This window comes from Podarcis cretensis (assembly GCF_951804945.1).
Source record: "Podarcis cretensis genome assembly, chromosome: 7".
Taxonomy (NCBI): domain Eukaryota; kingdom Metazoa; phylum Chordata; class Lepidosauria; order Squamata; family Lacertidae; genus Podarcis; species Podarcis cretensis.
This window is the reverse complement of record NC_137176.1, coordinates 94,129,887-94,144,880: the sequence shown is the minus strand read 5'-3', so window position 1 is coordinate 94,144,880 and position 14,994 is coordinate 94,129,887. Positions and strand designations below refer to the sequence as shown.

Sequence of the window (14,994 nt, the reverse complement as noted above, 5' to 3'; positions counted from 1 at the left end):
CAATTAACCGCACGTGTATTCAAAATCCAATTAAAACTAATTAAGGCAACAAAACTGATGAACTTTATCTGCTGATACCAGCTTTCCAAAGTCCTGTGCTTGCTCTGCCCCCTCCACTAACCACAGCCCCTCCTCCTCCGGCCAGCTGCACACCGGGAGCCAGGCCTGAGGGGCTTTGCTGGGCCAGAGTCCTTCCCCCTGGCCCTTGGGACGCCTCCAAACCAGCACCCCATGAGGGCACGGGGCCCAGAGACATTATCGGGGGACCCAGTGAAGTGCCACCAGCAGGTCCACCTCCCGTGGGTCTGGCTATAACCCCAGTCCAGTCACCGGAGTCCATGGCTAGGGCCACATTCATGGGCCACCGGAAGCCACAGCCCAGCCCAGCCAGGGAGAAAGGAATCCAGCTGCACAGGTGGAAACGGAAGAGAGCACCCAAAAAACCCCCGCCCTCCTGGAAAGGCCCTGTCCTGTAAGAGGTGGCAGAAAGAGGCCTGGCTCCTCTGACCAAACTTGGTGTGAGCACAGTCTGCCTCAACCCCACGGTGCCCTCGGACAGGGGGTTGGACTAGATGACCCCTGAGGTCCCTTGCCACTCCACGGTTCCATGATTCTAAGACAGGATTCCCGGGGGGGGGGGTCTTGCCAGGGAACAGGACGCCACCTGGGCCAGCAATCTAGCTAAGTGGTCACTGGGTGCCCGTCTCTGCCCCCAGGAGACCCCTCGGCCATCCCCTGCCGCCTGGGCCGGGCGCCCTGGCTCAGCCCCCATGTGACCGGTTGCCATGGCTTCGGGGCCAGACCAGGGGCTGGCTTGTTGTGTCTCGCTCCCTTCCTCCTTCGCTGGCTCCTGCAGGCTGGGATTTGCCCAGCAGAAGCAGAGCAGCCAGGAGCCCTGGAAGCTCAGGGCCGGCCCCTCCCCGCCCCGACAGGGAATGTGTGGGGAGTGCCCAACCCACCCCAAGGCCTCATGTGCTGCCCCCCACTCCGGGCTGGGAACCCACAGCCTCCTAAGGGGCTGGGCAAGGAAGCTCTCCTAGAATATCCCCACACACCTGGATTTTAGAGGGCTGGTGGAGAGTCAACAAATCTGTGCAAATCTGCAGGGGGGGGGGAGCCTAACCTGTTCAATTTCTGCCTGTTAAAGGCACAGGGGCCCCACTAAAAGGTGGCAAGCTCACCCAAGTCTGAGAGCAAAAAAGCGGCCACAGCCCCTACTCAAGGTGGGCACACACAGCACAGCCACCCCAGGAGACCCAGCTGTGCCAAGCTGAGGGGACCCCCAACACCGAGGGCCTGAGAAAAAGCAACCAACTGACTAAGACTGGGATCAGAGCCCAGGGACACCCTGGAGTGCCTGTCAGGAGCACCTCCCCAGCACCCCAAGCCCCAGACCCGCTGCCAAGGTGAGGGCACCTGCAGGAGCAAAGCTGCCCTGCCACGCGGTGCATGTGCAGGAACACACAAACACGCAGCCTGGCAGCAGCCACAACCCTTCTTGGACCTTCATCCTAGCCAGAGCCTCCCACTTCCCCATAGCGCAGGAAGGAAGGAAGCTGTGGGGAAACACAAAATGCAAAACACCCCACCCATCGCCATCTCTCTCCCAGGCGGGGCAGCATTAACCCCTCAAGCGCACCCACCCAGTACCTTTCTTGCCCTCGGACGCCCTGAGGACAGCCTTGTACAGGTTCTCCTCCGAGTTGCTCTGGTCGGCCAGCCCTGGGGAGGTGGGGGGCCCATCGGCCGGCTCTCGGCTGCGCAGCCTCTGCCGGGACATGGTGGGGGCAGCGGCTGTGGGCACAGGCTCCGGGCACAAGGCGCTGAACCAAACAGACTCGGCTCCTGGCAGCATCTAGATGCTGCCGCCAGCAACTGCCTGAGCCCTGCCCCAGCCGGGATGGGCCCTCAGCGCCTCCCCTGAGCCCTGCCCACCACTCTCCGAGGGAGGGGACGGGCTTCCCCTGCTCTGCCCAGCCCAGCCCGGCAGGAAACCTCAGCTCTGCCCAGAGGGCTTCCTGAAAACTTAACCGCTTCCTGGCCAGCCTGCAACAGAGCAAGGGGAGCAAAAAAGGGGGATCAGGCCCCCTCTGCTCCACTCCTAGTTGTGCTTCCGCGGTCAACACAGAGGGGAAACACAGCACTCCTGTTTCCACCCAGAGTATACCCAAAGGAAGAGCTTCTTCCACCACTTTCATTCATGGACTCCCAACCAGCTCCGCTCCCTGAGCAGAATCACAGAACTGTAGAGCTGGAAGGGAGCCCAGAGGCCGTCTAGTCCAGCCCCCTCCAATGCCAGAATCACAGCTAAATACTCCAGGGCAGGTGGTCATCCCATCTAGTTCTGAAAGCCTCCAATGAAGGAAAGTCCAGCACCTCTCAAGGTTGAGGGCAGGAGCGGGGGGGGAGGATCATGGTGGGCAGTGTGTTGTGGTCTGGGTTCGAATCTCCACTCGCTGGGTAGCCTTGGGGAAAACCCTTCTCTCTGGCTAGCCTACCTCACAGGGCTGGTGTGGAAATGAAATGAGATGCTGCCCCCAAGTGACTTGCAGAAGGGACACCACATGGGCCAGCCAGAGCCTCGGTGTGGCCGGGTCTTCCTAGCACCAGGGAAGAAGGTTGATGCCAGCAGACTCAGAGGAAGAAGGCAGGGCTCCCAATGCCCATGAGGCAATAGCTGGCACCCCACCACCACCACCACCCTGCTGCTCTCTCCCAGGGCCACTCAGCACAGCCCTCAGTGGCACCCATCCTGACAGGCCCAGAGTCTGGAAGCGTGGGCACAGCATTGGAGCTTGCCCGGGGGGAAGGCACCAGGCTGGCACGAGGCTGGGCTGTGACTCACCCTGCTAGTGGGGCAACGCCCAACTAATGGCCGCAGGGCTGCGGGGGTGTTTGTGCGCCAACCCTCCCAAGGGCCCCTCCGCTCACACCAGGAGGCGCCCTGTCAGGTGTGGGCAGGGAGGGGGGCAGGGCTAAACCTTGCAAAAGGTGCAAGGGAGGGAGAAGGAACCCCATGCACACCTCAGGGGGCTGGGGGGGCAGCACCTTCATCCTCCTGTTCCTATGGCTTCCCAAGAGTCTGGAGAAGGCCACTGGGTGCCACCCCACCCCACCAACGGTGCAGCTGGCAGCAGAGAGACACTCAGGGCAAAGTCTGCAGCGGCGGCTGCTCCGGTGGCTGCCCCCCCCCCCGCCATGGCCCCAGGAGCACATTCCAGGGCAGCCAGGCCCAGGCCCCGCCTGGCTCCCCAGAAGCAGAACAGGGCTGGGTCCCAGCACACCAGAGGAATGTGCAGCACAACAGTTTCGAAACCACAGAGAAGTTCCAGCTGCTGCCGCCGCAGCCGACACATCTGGGCCAGCGGCCTGCACTCTGACGCCAGAGGACGTGGGGGCGCTGCTCACATCCTGCCCTGGTGCCAAGGCCCACACTGAGTCACACCACCACCAGCAGCAGTAGCAGCACACCATAGGCAGGGGACACAGTGGCTAAGGAATTGTGGGGGGGGGGGGGAGAGAGAGAAAGGCTCTCCTGGGGGCAAAAAGAGGAAACAGGCAGGAGGCAGTTAGCTGTTTGCACTGCTCCTCCCTGTGGTTCCCTCCACCCCACAGCCGCCCCTCCCTGGGCAAACCCAGGAGAAGGAAGGGCAGAACAAACAAGGCCTCAGGGAGAGATGGGAACAGGCCCAGCCCCAAGCCAGGACTCCAAGGGGCACCAGCTCCTCCATCAGGACATTTCTGGGCCCCTCCTTCACTCTCAAACAGGAAGCAGGGCAGCCCCCCCCCCCAAGTGTGGCACATGGAGAAATCAGGGGCCTTTTGGCTCAAGGCCTTCATCCCCTTTGGACCAGCACTGGGGCAGGGCTCTCCAGGAAGCTTCCATAGAAGAGCATCAGAATCTGATCAGAGGCCCTGGAGGGAATCAAGAGTGGCAACAGATTCTCCAAGAGTCATCTATTCCAGCCTCCTGCAAATGCAGGAATCACAGATAAAGAATGTAACCTTTGCTTATAAGCCTCCAAGGAAGGAGAGTCTGCCTGCAACAGCCTCTCCCCCTCAGGAGCTCATTCTGCCCCTGGACCTGCAGGCAACGCCTTGCAGAGACAGCCTTATCTTCCTCCAAGCCACTGTGCCCGGAGGGAGCAGATTCCAGGGGGTTAACTATGCGCCTTCCAGATGAGCTGACGCCAGGGTGACTCAGGGCTCCAGGTAAGCGCACCCCTTGCCGGATCCTTCTGGTGCCGAGCAGTTGCCGCACTTGTGGGGCAAATCTTTGCACGCAGCAGCCTTGCCCCACAGCCAGCTCAGCCTCTGCAGCCAGGCCCCTCTGAAAAGAGAGGCTTGGGAGCAGGGCCTGACTCGGGGTGGGGGGTGGGGGACCCTCCTGGCCTGCATCTGCGTTGGGAGTAGAGGGAGCTTGAGTCCAACCCCCGGAGGGCCTGCGCAGGTGAGCCAGCCCTGGCAAAGCAGCAGGCCCCTGCCCCAAGGAGCTTACATTCTAAAAGGAAGGAATGGTGCTTCCTCCTGTTGCAGGAATTTATGTATGGGGGGGGGGGAGATGCCCCTCCAGCAGATATCATGTACATGCAGCCCACTACCAAAATCAGCACAATCACTTTTGTGACTTGTCCCCACAAAACACTTCATCACAGTTTCTTCCTATCTATTCAAAGGGCCTCTGCTGCACAATACCAAATGATAAATGTACTGGCTCACTGGGGAAACTTCAGAAATTCATATAGACATGTGAGTTCAGCTCCTCAGCAGCCCCTCTGCCTGAGTGATAACCCCTGGCCTCCTGATACCTGAGTGCCAGACAGGTAGCCATTCCAGAAATAACAAACCCAGAGGAAGACAAAAGGGTGGGATTAACTTGGCTGGGAAACAGGGAAATGTAAATATCTCTTTTGTTCCACTGGATGGGTGTTTGGTGGAGGGCAAGGGGAACCATGGGGCAGGGTCCAGGATGCTCAGATTACTGTCACCAGACCTCCCCTTTCATGATGTAACTGTGATGTATGAGAGATGTAGTTGGGGGATATAACATGGGGATTATCAGCTAATAAAACTTTGGGTTCTCTTTTGTTGGGGGCTTCCATCTTGTTCCCCCTGGTGGCAGGTGGGAGTCCTGTCGGGACAGTCTTCAATCAAGACCAAGCCGACTGGCTGCTGTTTTGCTCTGGTATTCCTGGCTGGGGTCCTTGTTTTTTGTCCAAGGGAGAACACTCCCCCTTGCCTCTCCATCCTCTGCTCCCTCCTGTGTGTTTTGGATCTCAGGCTCTTCAGGGCAGGAAGGATGCAAAGTGCTGACTGTATGGCTACATTTCCTTCTGCAACCGAGCTCCTAGTGCTGAGGACGTCCACACCCAGCCAGCCCTGAGCAGAAACTGAGGAATTTATGCAAATTTGCCACAGGACTGGGGTTGGCAGGGATCCCTCGGGCTCCTCCTTCCCCTTTGCTGCCAGGTGTGCCTGCCAAGGGCGGGAGGGGCTCCCTCCTCCTCCTCCTCCCCAGCCGACAGAAGCCGGACCAGGAACATTTTCCAGGCAGGACACCAGGCCGGCCGCTGCTTCCTCTGGGCTCCCCGCCCACCAGAAGGAAGGGGAAACTTTGATTCACAGTCATCTAATGCAGCCTTGTAATTAAAAAAGGTTCCCAGGAGCTGAGCCCCGTCCGCCCCCCAGAGAGAGACCGCCCCAAAGGCATGGAGGACTTGGGAGAGAAGGAGCGGCGTTTGCTTCAAGGAGCTCAAGAATGGCCGGTTTGTTTTGCTGTTCCCTGCACTGTGAAAAACAATAGACACACTCGCATATAGAGATGTATTTTAAGACTTCCATTCGCCCGCGGCGCCTCTGCCTCCCCCCCCCCCCCGCGTGGCAAGCGCCCCTTAGGTGGTGCCAGTCCAGGCACAGAGATGGGGCAGCCCCACAGAGGCGGCTCCAGCCGAGGAGACTCTAGTCAACCGCGCTCCCTGGGCTCTGGCCGGCAGCGGCGCTGGCAAAAGGCACTGAAGGGTCGGGAGCGCGCACCCAGCCCGGACTCCCTCCCTTGCGAGGGAGCGCGCGTGCGCGGGCTTGTTGCTACGGGGACGGGAGGCGGAGACAGCTCGTTCCGCGCCCCCTTTAACCCTAGGCTCGCCGCGGCTGAGGACGAGGAGGACCGAGCCTGGACGGCGCGCCCCCTTGGCAGCAGGGAGGGAGGGGTGCAGCTGCTGCCTGGCAGTGCCCGCCTCCCACCGCTCGCTGGCAGCCACGCACCCACCTACCTACGCAGCAGAGCTGGCTGTAGAGAAGGTTCTGGCGGTAGCGCTCGGGGGCGCAGAGCCACTCCGAGGCGCCCAGCAGCACCTCCCGCTTGTAGGCGAAGTAGGCGCTCACCGACGGCTCCGCGCTCCCGCCGAGGGCGCTGCTGCTGCTGCTGCTACGGGAAGCCATGGCGACGCGCTCTGGCTCCCGCCCGCCCGCCCGGCTCGACGGCTCCGCCAGCAGGAAGCGCCCCGCCCCGCGCCCGCCCCTCGCCGCCAGGCCCGGCTGCCAGAGATGCGCACCGCCGACGGCCCAGGCCTGGGTGGGACTGGGAAAGGGGAGCCCAGAGACCGTCTAGTCTAACCCAAACCGCGATCTAGGCCACTGCGCACACAGACAAACGCCCCCAGGCGCACATGGCAGGCGAGCGCTCTGCCAGCAGCAGATCCCCAGTGCCGCGGGGTGCGCAAAACTAACACCATGGGAAAGGGCGCGCCTGTTCCAGTGCTGTTTTCAGGGTGCATTTGATGCCGGACTTCCTCTAGTAATCATCGTCACAGAATCGCAGAGTTGGGAGGAACCCCGGGGGTCATCTAGTCCAACCCCTCGCAAGGCAGGAAACGTTTTTGGCCAAAGTGGGCTCGGAGCCACGACCCTACTGACTGAGCTATCCCAAGCCCGTCCCGTTCCAATAACTTTTTGCTCTTAACTTTGCAGCATTAAATGTGTGTTCGACACTTTATCTTCCTCTGTAGGGTCTTGTTGCGAAAATATTAAAATAATGTCTTGGTTTCCTGTTAATTGTGTTGTTCCGCAGGGATTCATTCTATTTGTTTTCCTTCTGGTTTTGTTCGCTGTTTCCACGCAGCTTGTAAACCGCTTTGAGGTTTGCCGCCGACTTGAAAACACAAAGCGATATAGAAACGAAACGAACGACAAAGAAATAATCATTAACCAGCCGCCTTCCGCCGACTGGCGGGAAATGCCAGGCGGGCACCAAGCCAGGAGTGGCCTCCGAGAGGGGAGCGGGCCGCCTCCCCGGCCCTCGGAGGATGCAGACGAGCGACAAGCGCCACCGGAGCCCCCCTCGGGGCGCGGCGAGAAGCCCCCCGGCAGAGGCAGCTCCGGCCCACTGGGCGCTGCGGGACTCGAGCCAGCCGGTCCCCGAGGGAGCGAGCGAGGGAAGCCCCGCTGGAGCCGCGCGGGGACTCCGCACGTCGCCCTCTCGTCACCAGCGCCTTGGCCGGGCGCCTGGCGAGGGAGCCGGCGACGCCCTCGCCTCCCTCCCGCCCTCGCGGCGCACTCAGCCAGTCCCACCAAAGTCCCGGCCAGATGCCTCTGCTCCTGCTCCAGCTCTCCCGAGCCGGGCAGGGGGCACCGGGCTGGGCAACCTCTGGCGCCCCCCGTGGGCTCTCGCGCCTGCCCACGAGCGGGAGCCCCCGGGACACGGTGGGGGACCCTGCGCAGGGAAAGGCCCGCCAGCCTGGCTATCTGGCCTCGCTCCCCCCGCGTGACCCCCGCTCCCACGTGCGCGTCTGCACAGGACAGATAAGGCCGCGCGCGGCTGCGAAAGGGCGTGATAAGCGCAGCGGGGGGGGGGGGGAGAGAGGGGTGCTTTTTTCCCTGCAGGCATCCGGCCCCAGGGGGCTCCCTGGCCCCTGAGTCACGCTGGGAAATTCTCAGGGCCAGCCTGGTTCCCAGGGTCTGGGCGGGGTAGGGGCAGCAGCAGGATCCCGCTGCCCCCCTCCCCTCCCCACGGAGCAGAGGGACAAGTGAGTCACTTGGCATAATCAGAACCAGATTCCTGCACCAGAACAGCATCCGCCGCCGCCGCCCCCCCCCCTTTTCTGGCACAGCAGGGCGGGAAGCTGGAAAAAGTGAATAAGGACTTGGGGGGGGGGGAGGGTGTGCTGCGTCCGGGACAGGAAGCGCACGCAGGCGGCCTTTCCCGCTCACCAAAGCAGCGCCCCACACCGCCCCGCCCAGGCCCGCTCTCTGCACATGCTCAGAGGTGCCCTTATGCTGCAAACGCACCAACACGCCTCACTGCCGCGACACGGCATTGACTGTCCCAGCCTTGAGGTCTGACTTCCTTCGCCCGCCCCCCAACAAAAAGCACCCCCTCAAAGAGAGAGAAAGACCTGGGGGCGTGGAAGTTGGGGGGAGAAGATGGTGCTGCTCCTGAAACTGCGGAGGAAAAGCGGGAACCCCCTCCTAGCAGCACAAGCACAGGGGGCGCAGCTGCCCACTCTGCTCCCACCCCACAGGAAAGAGCAGGCTCTGCGGGTGAGAGACCCACAAGCGGAGGGTCTCATCATTATCCCCCAGGTGGCCGCTAGGGGGCTCCACACCCCCTCCAGCCAGGCCCAGCCAGGAGGCCCCACGATCCCACCTGCCTTTTACTCATATCATCTGCCAGTGTCCAGGACATGGGCAGGCAAACGAAGGCCCCGGGGGCCGGATCCGGCCCAATTGCCTTCTAAATCCAGCCCGCAGAGGGTTTTACATGAGTAGAATGTGTGCTTCTATTTAAAATGCATCTCTGGGTTATTTGTGGGGCATAGGAATTCGTTCATATTTTTTTTCCAAAATATAGTCCAGCCCCCCACAAGGTCTGAGGGACAGTGGAGCGGCCCCCAGCTCAAAAAGTTTCCTGACCCCTGGTCTAGGTTGTTTGTGCCCTTGTTTTTATTCTCGTTCCCCCCCCCCAATGCTTTTTATTGAGTTTTCTTTAACATAAACAAACAAAATAAATACTCTAAAATTCAACAGTCATATGTCCACTTATTTCGCTTTTAGATGTTTGTTTTCTATGTCACTTTGAGTTCACCTTGGCAGGAGAACTCCACTAATAAATATTATTAATAATCCCACGTCACCAGCCTAGAGAAAAGTGGGGTCCCCCCATGGGGTCAGAGAGCACAAGGGAGCAAAGCACCAGCCTCAGGACCAACGAATATCAGAATATGGGCCCCCCTCAGCCCCAGCCCCTGGGAGATGGCGATGCTGGACTAGAAGGGCCTTTGGCAGTCTTAATGGTTGGGGTCCCTTTACCTTTACCAGCAAGCAGGAATCCCCTCCATGGGTCCCAGGGCACAGCAGAGCCATCAGGGCAAATAGCCATCAAAGCCCTCTCTAGGTATTTGTCTCATCCTCTTTTAAGGCCATCCCAGTGGGGGCCATCCCTGCCTCCTGGGGAGCAAATGCCACACTTAAAATCTTCACTGATTCTCCCCACACTCAGCTTCACTGAAGGCCCAGGTATGTCCAGAGGGAGAGTGGAATCCCACTGCCTGGCCTGAGGCCAGTCCCTCTCCCCCCCCCCCCGCACACACCCCCCCCGCCTGCCTGCCTCTTCCCCACAGCAGTCTGGTCTGTGGTCTGGTGGGGGAGAAACAGCCCCATTAGCAGCAGCCACAGTAACCAGGCCTCTTATTTGGTTTCCAGGATAAACAGCCTCCCTCGGCGCTCACCAGCTTGCAGACAGAAGCTGCGCCATCTAAAAATAGACCCAAGCCAGAACTGGGTGGGGCAGCCCCTCCCAGATTGCCTTGCCCCACAGGGCCCCCACCAGCACAGGGGCCAGGCACTCCATGGAAAGCCAGCAGCCCTGTCCGGAGTCCAGAGGTGACCTCCACGGCAGTCAAGAATCTGGACACACCCTGGAAGCTGATGCGTCCTGGCAGGTGCGACCTTGACGGGGTGGGGGGAGGGCAGTGGAAGCCTGCCCCCCCCCGCAGGCCTGGCAAGGGGCCAAGGACAGGAGGCAGGCAGGCAGGCAGGTGGCAAACAGCAAAAAGCGGAAGTTTTCTGCCCAGAAACAGGCTGCAGCCCAACAGGGATTAGCAGAATCAGCAGGGAGCAGCCAGAGGGGAGACTCTCTGTCAGGTGGCTCAGCTGCACCCCCACCTGACAGCAGCAGGAGGAGCTGGAAGTCCCTCTACCCCCGCCTGCCTATTCCACCCCCAAAAAAACCCTCCATCAACACTGGTCAGAGTCCATGTCAATTCTGCACTGTGTAGGACATTCAGCACAGACCGCCAGCAGGCTGAGCTTTGGGGCAGCAGTGGACAGGAACCCAGAGGCACCACACACACTCACCCCTCCCCAGGCCCGCCTGCTTCATTGCCCAAGCTGTCCTTTGCCCTCCACCTGCCAAAAAAACCCATTCCCTCCCTTGCTCTGTCAGCTCCTGATCATAGCTGGCAACTTTTCCCTTTTTTTTAAGTGAAATTCCCTTATTCTGAATAGGATTCCTCGCAAGAAAAGGGAAAAAGTTGACAGCTGTGCTCCTGATCCGCCAAAATGATCAGGGGGCTGAAACACAGAGAGGGGCCCAGAACACTCTCTCCCTCTGCACACACTGAGACACAAGCCCCTAAAGTGCTGTAAGTATGGTAGATGCCACCACATATTTAAGTCCATGGAACAACAACCACACAAAACACACACTTTAGTATGTAGTATTTAACATTAACAACCACGGGTGTTGATTCACTGGAGGGGCAAAGCTTGCAGTGGGGGCTGGGGCCCATGTGACACCCCCCCCCCTCCAATCAGGGCTGTTGCTTGCAACAACTTACAGTCCTGGGGCAAGGAAAGGCTCCAGCTCACCCACGAGGAGGCCTGGGCAGAGAGGACTCTGTGAGCCATTGCCCTGGAGGTCAAAGGCAAAAGGTTAGACAAGCGCAGGAGCCGCCGTGGTCCAGAGAGACAGCAGGAGGCAGGAGGCGTCGGGGTCCCCCACTTTGGGGGAGCCAGACAGCACCCCACTCCCCACTGGCACAGCAGCTTCCTGGGCAGGAAGGCTACAATTCAAGCTTCGCATTCCAGAGAAAAGGCTAGTAAGAGGTAGGCCTCTATAAAATTATGCCCAAGGTGGAGAGAGTGGATGGAGACGGGTTTTTCCCCCTCTCTCACAGCACCCGAATGCGTGGACTTCCAGGGAAGCTGAATGTTGGAGGGTTCAGGGAGGCGCCAAAGGAAGGACAAGGGAAGAAGGCCGCGATGGTCACCAACTGAAATGGCTTTAAAAGAGGACTGACTGGGCAAGTTCATGCAGGAAAAGGCTAGCCATGGTTCCTGGCCGCAGGGACTATGCTCTCCCTCCACCCTTGGGGAGCTGCTGCCAGGAATCAGGAGAGAGAGCTGCTCTCGGGAGAGACCCACATCCTGCTGGTGGGTTTATTATTACTAGTAGTACTAGCAGTAAAGGTCCCTGGACGGTTAAGTCCAGTCAAAGGCGACTCTGGGGTTTTGGCACTCATCTCGCTTTCAGGCCAAGGGAGCCAGCGTTTGCCCACAGACAGCTTTCCGGGTCGTGTGGCCAGCATGACTAAACTGCTTCTGGCACAACAGGACACCATGATGGAAACCAGAGCAGCGCATGGAAAGGCCGTTTACCTTCGCACTGCAGCAGTACCTATTTATCTACTTGCACTGGCGTGCTTTCGAACTGCTAGGCTGGCAGAAGCCGGGACAGAGCAACGGGAGCGCACCCCGTCATTGCGGGGATTTGAACCACAAGTCCAAAAGGCTCAGTAGTTTAGACCACAGCACCACCTGCTCTCCTAGTAACAAGTAGCAATAGTACCCCACCCATCTTGACTAGGTTGCCCCAGCCACACTGGGCGGTTTCCAACACACATAAAAACATAATAAAATGTTAAAAGGCTTCCCTATACAAGGGCTGCCTTCAGAGGTCTTCTAAAAGTCAGGTAGTTGTTTATTTTCTTGACATCTGATAGGAGGGTGTTCTGGGGGGGCCACTAGGGGGCGCATCGGAAGACGGCTGACAATAACATCTCTCCGACCCACACGAGGTAATTTGGAGGCTATGATGGGAGTAATTAGCCTCCCTACCCCCCCCCCAGGATGGTGGGGGGGACTGCCTTGCCTGCTGTGCCCCATACCACCCCCGAATTTGTGGGGATGGGGGCACTAGGCACAAAGCCCTCCTGTGGGATTCTGGTGCTCCTGGACGCCGTCCCTGATTCGCGCCACTAGCTGCAAGAACTTCAAAAGAAACAATTTGGATGAAGGAATGCACATATCTCAAGGAAGAAGGGGGAGTAAAGACTGCTAACAGAAGAGATGTCTAATAAAATAAGACGAGTCGGAGGAACAAGAGAAATCATGAGAAGATACGCCAAGACTCGGTATGGCAAATGACTGATGGGGGAGGGGAAAAAACTTTCCTTTCTTTCCTTATGTGATTAAACAAGAATCGCCTCCCCTCACAAGTCAGAAATGTCGTTTTAAGGACTTAAGCTGTGGATTTAAGGCTGTGTGGAGATAAACTTTCGAACCAAAGCGTGTTTTAAGAAGAGCGTGGAATGTATAAGGGCTTTGGAATGACGTGGTTAAAAGTGCCATTGCCATATTGGGAAGTTCTGTCAGAGGACTTAAGTCTGAGAGGAGAAATAGAGAAATAGAACTGTTTTTATATTGTGGGTGAAACTCCTCAGTGGGACTTAAGAGCGACAGTTTTGCGAGATTAATGATGGAAAGAGCGATGTTATCTATGAAGGCGATGATATATGGAAACCATCTCGATTTGAGGATTGGAAGAACGGAAAAATTCACACAGGATTATTATTGGTGTTTATCGGCTTAAGGAGACTATCAGAAGAGATCATAAAGAAAAAAGAGAAAATATATGAACAAGATGTGATGTGGAAACAGCAAGATAAGACTGGATAGAATTATGAACTCTGTTTGGATTGATTTGGACTGATTTGGACATTAATGCAGTAGCAAGAAGATGATCAGAATCCCGCTACGGATCTTGAAATATGGGTCCCCCCAACAAAATTTAAAATTCGGCTTTGTAATTCGGAATTTATGTGATGTGATTTAATTTGATTTGATTGGCCGGTTAATACAAAATATTTTTTTTTAAAAAAAAAAAAAGATAGGAGGGTGTTCCACAGGGACTACTGAGAAGGCCCTCTGCCTGGTTCCCTGTAGCTTCACTTCTCACAGTGAGGGAAGGAGCTGGACGATGGGGGTGGAGATGCTCCTTCAGGTCTACAGGGCCATTTGGGCATTTGATCGGATGAACAGCATGCTGAGTGGGCTTTTTGCCTAATTCGGGAGCTTAGCTTATCTGCCAGGCCAGGGACTGTTTCCTTGAGCACTGACCCACCACAAGTGATGCAGCAAAATACTACATATATAAAGAGAGGCCTAGCCCTGCCATTCTGCCCCCCCCCCATCCAAATCACAGAATGTTGTGCCCCCCCACCAGGGTGGATAAAAATCAATGTTTTTTTTTAATTAAAAAAAATTGTATTCAAATTGGATTTTTAAAATAAAATGCCGGGGGGGGGGGAATCTTTCTAAAGATAGTTTTCTATTTAAGTTACATTACAGGCCAAAGGTTATTCATCAGGAAATAAGGATTTGTTTTAAGTTTTTCATGTGTGCTAAAATTCAGCCTAAGTTTTGTTTTTTTAAAAAATTGTTTAACCACATCAGTTAACAAACATGGATACATATGCTACAATGTTATTGTTTTAGCTAAATAAATGGTTTAAATTGTTATTAAGGAAATGATTGTTTTTCTCCTTCCAATAAAGTATAGCAGAAAAGTTGTCCAAATATAAACAGTTAACTTATTAAACCTCACAATAATTTCATAATTATCAGTCAATATATTTCTAATAGTATAATCAAATCAGAAATTTTTGATATAACTGTAAAAACTACTCTGAAAAATTATTATTCCAAAAATGAAACCTTCATCTGGTTCCCCACCCTGCCAGCCCCCCTCCCACGTGGGTCCCCAACCGCCATCGGCAGTTTCAACGCAAGGAAGCTCCAATTTCACTGTGCACTACCAGACTGCGGTTTCCTGATCACTTGATGTGTGTTTTTTGGGGAGGAGGCTGCCATGGCAATGGGGGAAGGCCCCACCCACACTGGTGCCCGGAATGAGTGGCAGAGTGGCAGAGATTCCGAGAAAACCACCAGCTCAGTTTCTGACAGAAGGGGCAGAGAGAAACAGGAGTTGTGGGCAGCCATAGGAACCTCCTCATTTGTGTCACGAAAGTCAGGACATCACCAGCAGCAGGACACATGGGTGGGGCACCGAGGCCTGCGCAAGACATGGGACCTGCAGATGTTAAGCCACAGAAGGGGATCTCCCACACACAATATTTGTTTGTTTATTAAAGTATAGCAGCCTCTTGCAAAACAGCAGAGCATTATACAGAAACCCACAAAAAACCCTTTAAAAGCAGGAATAGAACCACCATGAAGACGGCACAATTTTCCTGAGCTGAAAACCCCTGAAAACCCTGTGGCACCCAAAGTCCAAGCTTAAGGGTGGGCTTTGGTTCTGCAGCACCAAGGAAAGATGCACTCTGCACATGCTCAGAGAAAGTCCCAGACTGAGCCCTGGACTCCTGCTTCTGCATTTGGCTGGGCACAGCACTGCTTGCCAAACGGCACCACAGAACTGGGCCTATGGGAGGGGGAGGGCAACTGTGAAATCGGAACTGAATGCAGCATGACTGGGCAGCATGGAGGGCTGGGCTGGGCCCAAGAGAAGCAGGGAAGGCGGGGGGGGGGCTCTCCAGGCTCCCCCACTCTGGGAAACAGCTGGGGGCAGCAGCAGCTGGCAGGGGGAACAGAGCCCAACAAGGATGCCAGCTCAAAAGGCTGGCTGGCACATGATCCCCATGAGAAGGATGCGGGGGGGGGGGAGAGAGCACTCAGTGGTGGCACTGCTATGCAACTCCA

At 56.9% G+C, this 14,994-nt stretch overlaps 1 protein-coding gene across 24 annotated transcripts in view; it reads right to left on the bottom strand.

Moving 5' to 3' along the window:
* The window catches only part of PLEC (plectin), a 118,157-nt gene that overhangs the window by 36,058 nt on the left and 67,105 nt on the right, over nt 1-14,994 (bottom strand). For 2 of the 24 annotated variants that reach the window (XM_079984057.1, XM_079984058.1), the window contains exon 1: nt 6,270-6,453. The exons of 19 other annotated variants lie outside the window; for them this stretch is intronic. In XM_079984057.1, the coding sequence (XP_079840183.1) occupies nt 6,270-6,438 (169 nt within the window). In that variant the 5' untranslated portion in view covers nt 6,439-6,453. Of the gene's footprint in view, nt 1-1,650; nt 1,887-6,269; nt 6,454-10,832; nt 10,918-14,994 lie in introns of those variants that run through there. 3 more of the 24 variants (XM_079984055.1, XM_079984056.1, XM_079984042.1) reach the window with 2 other exon arrangements.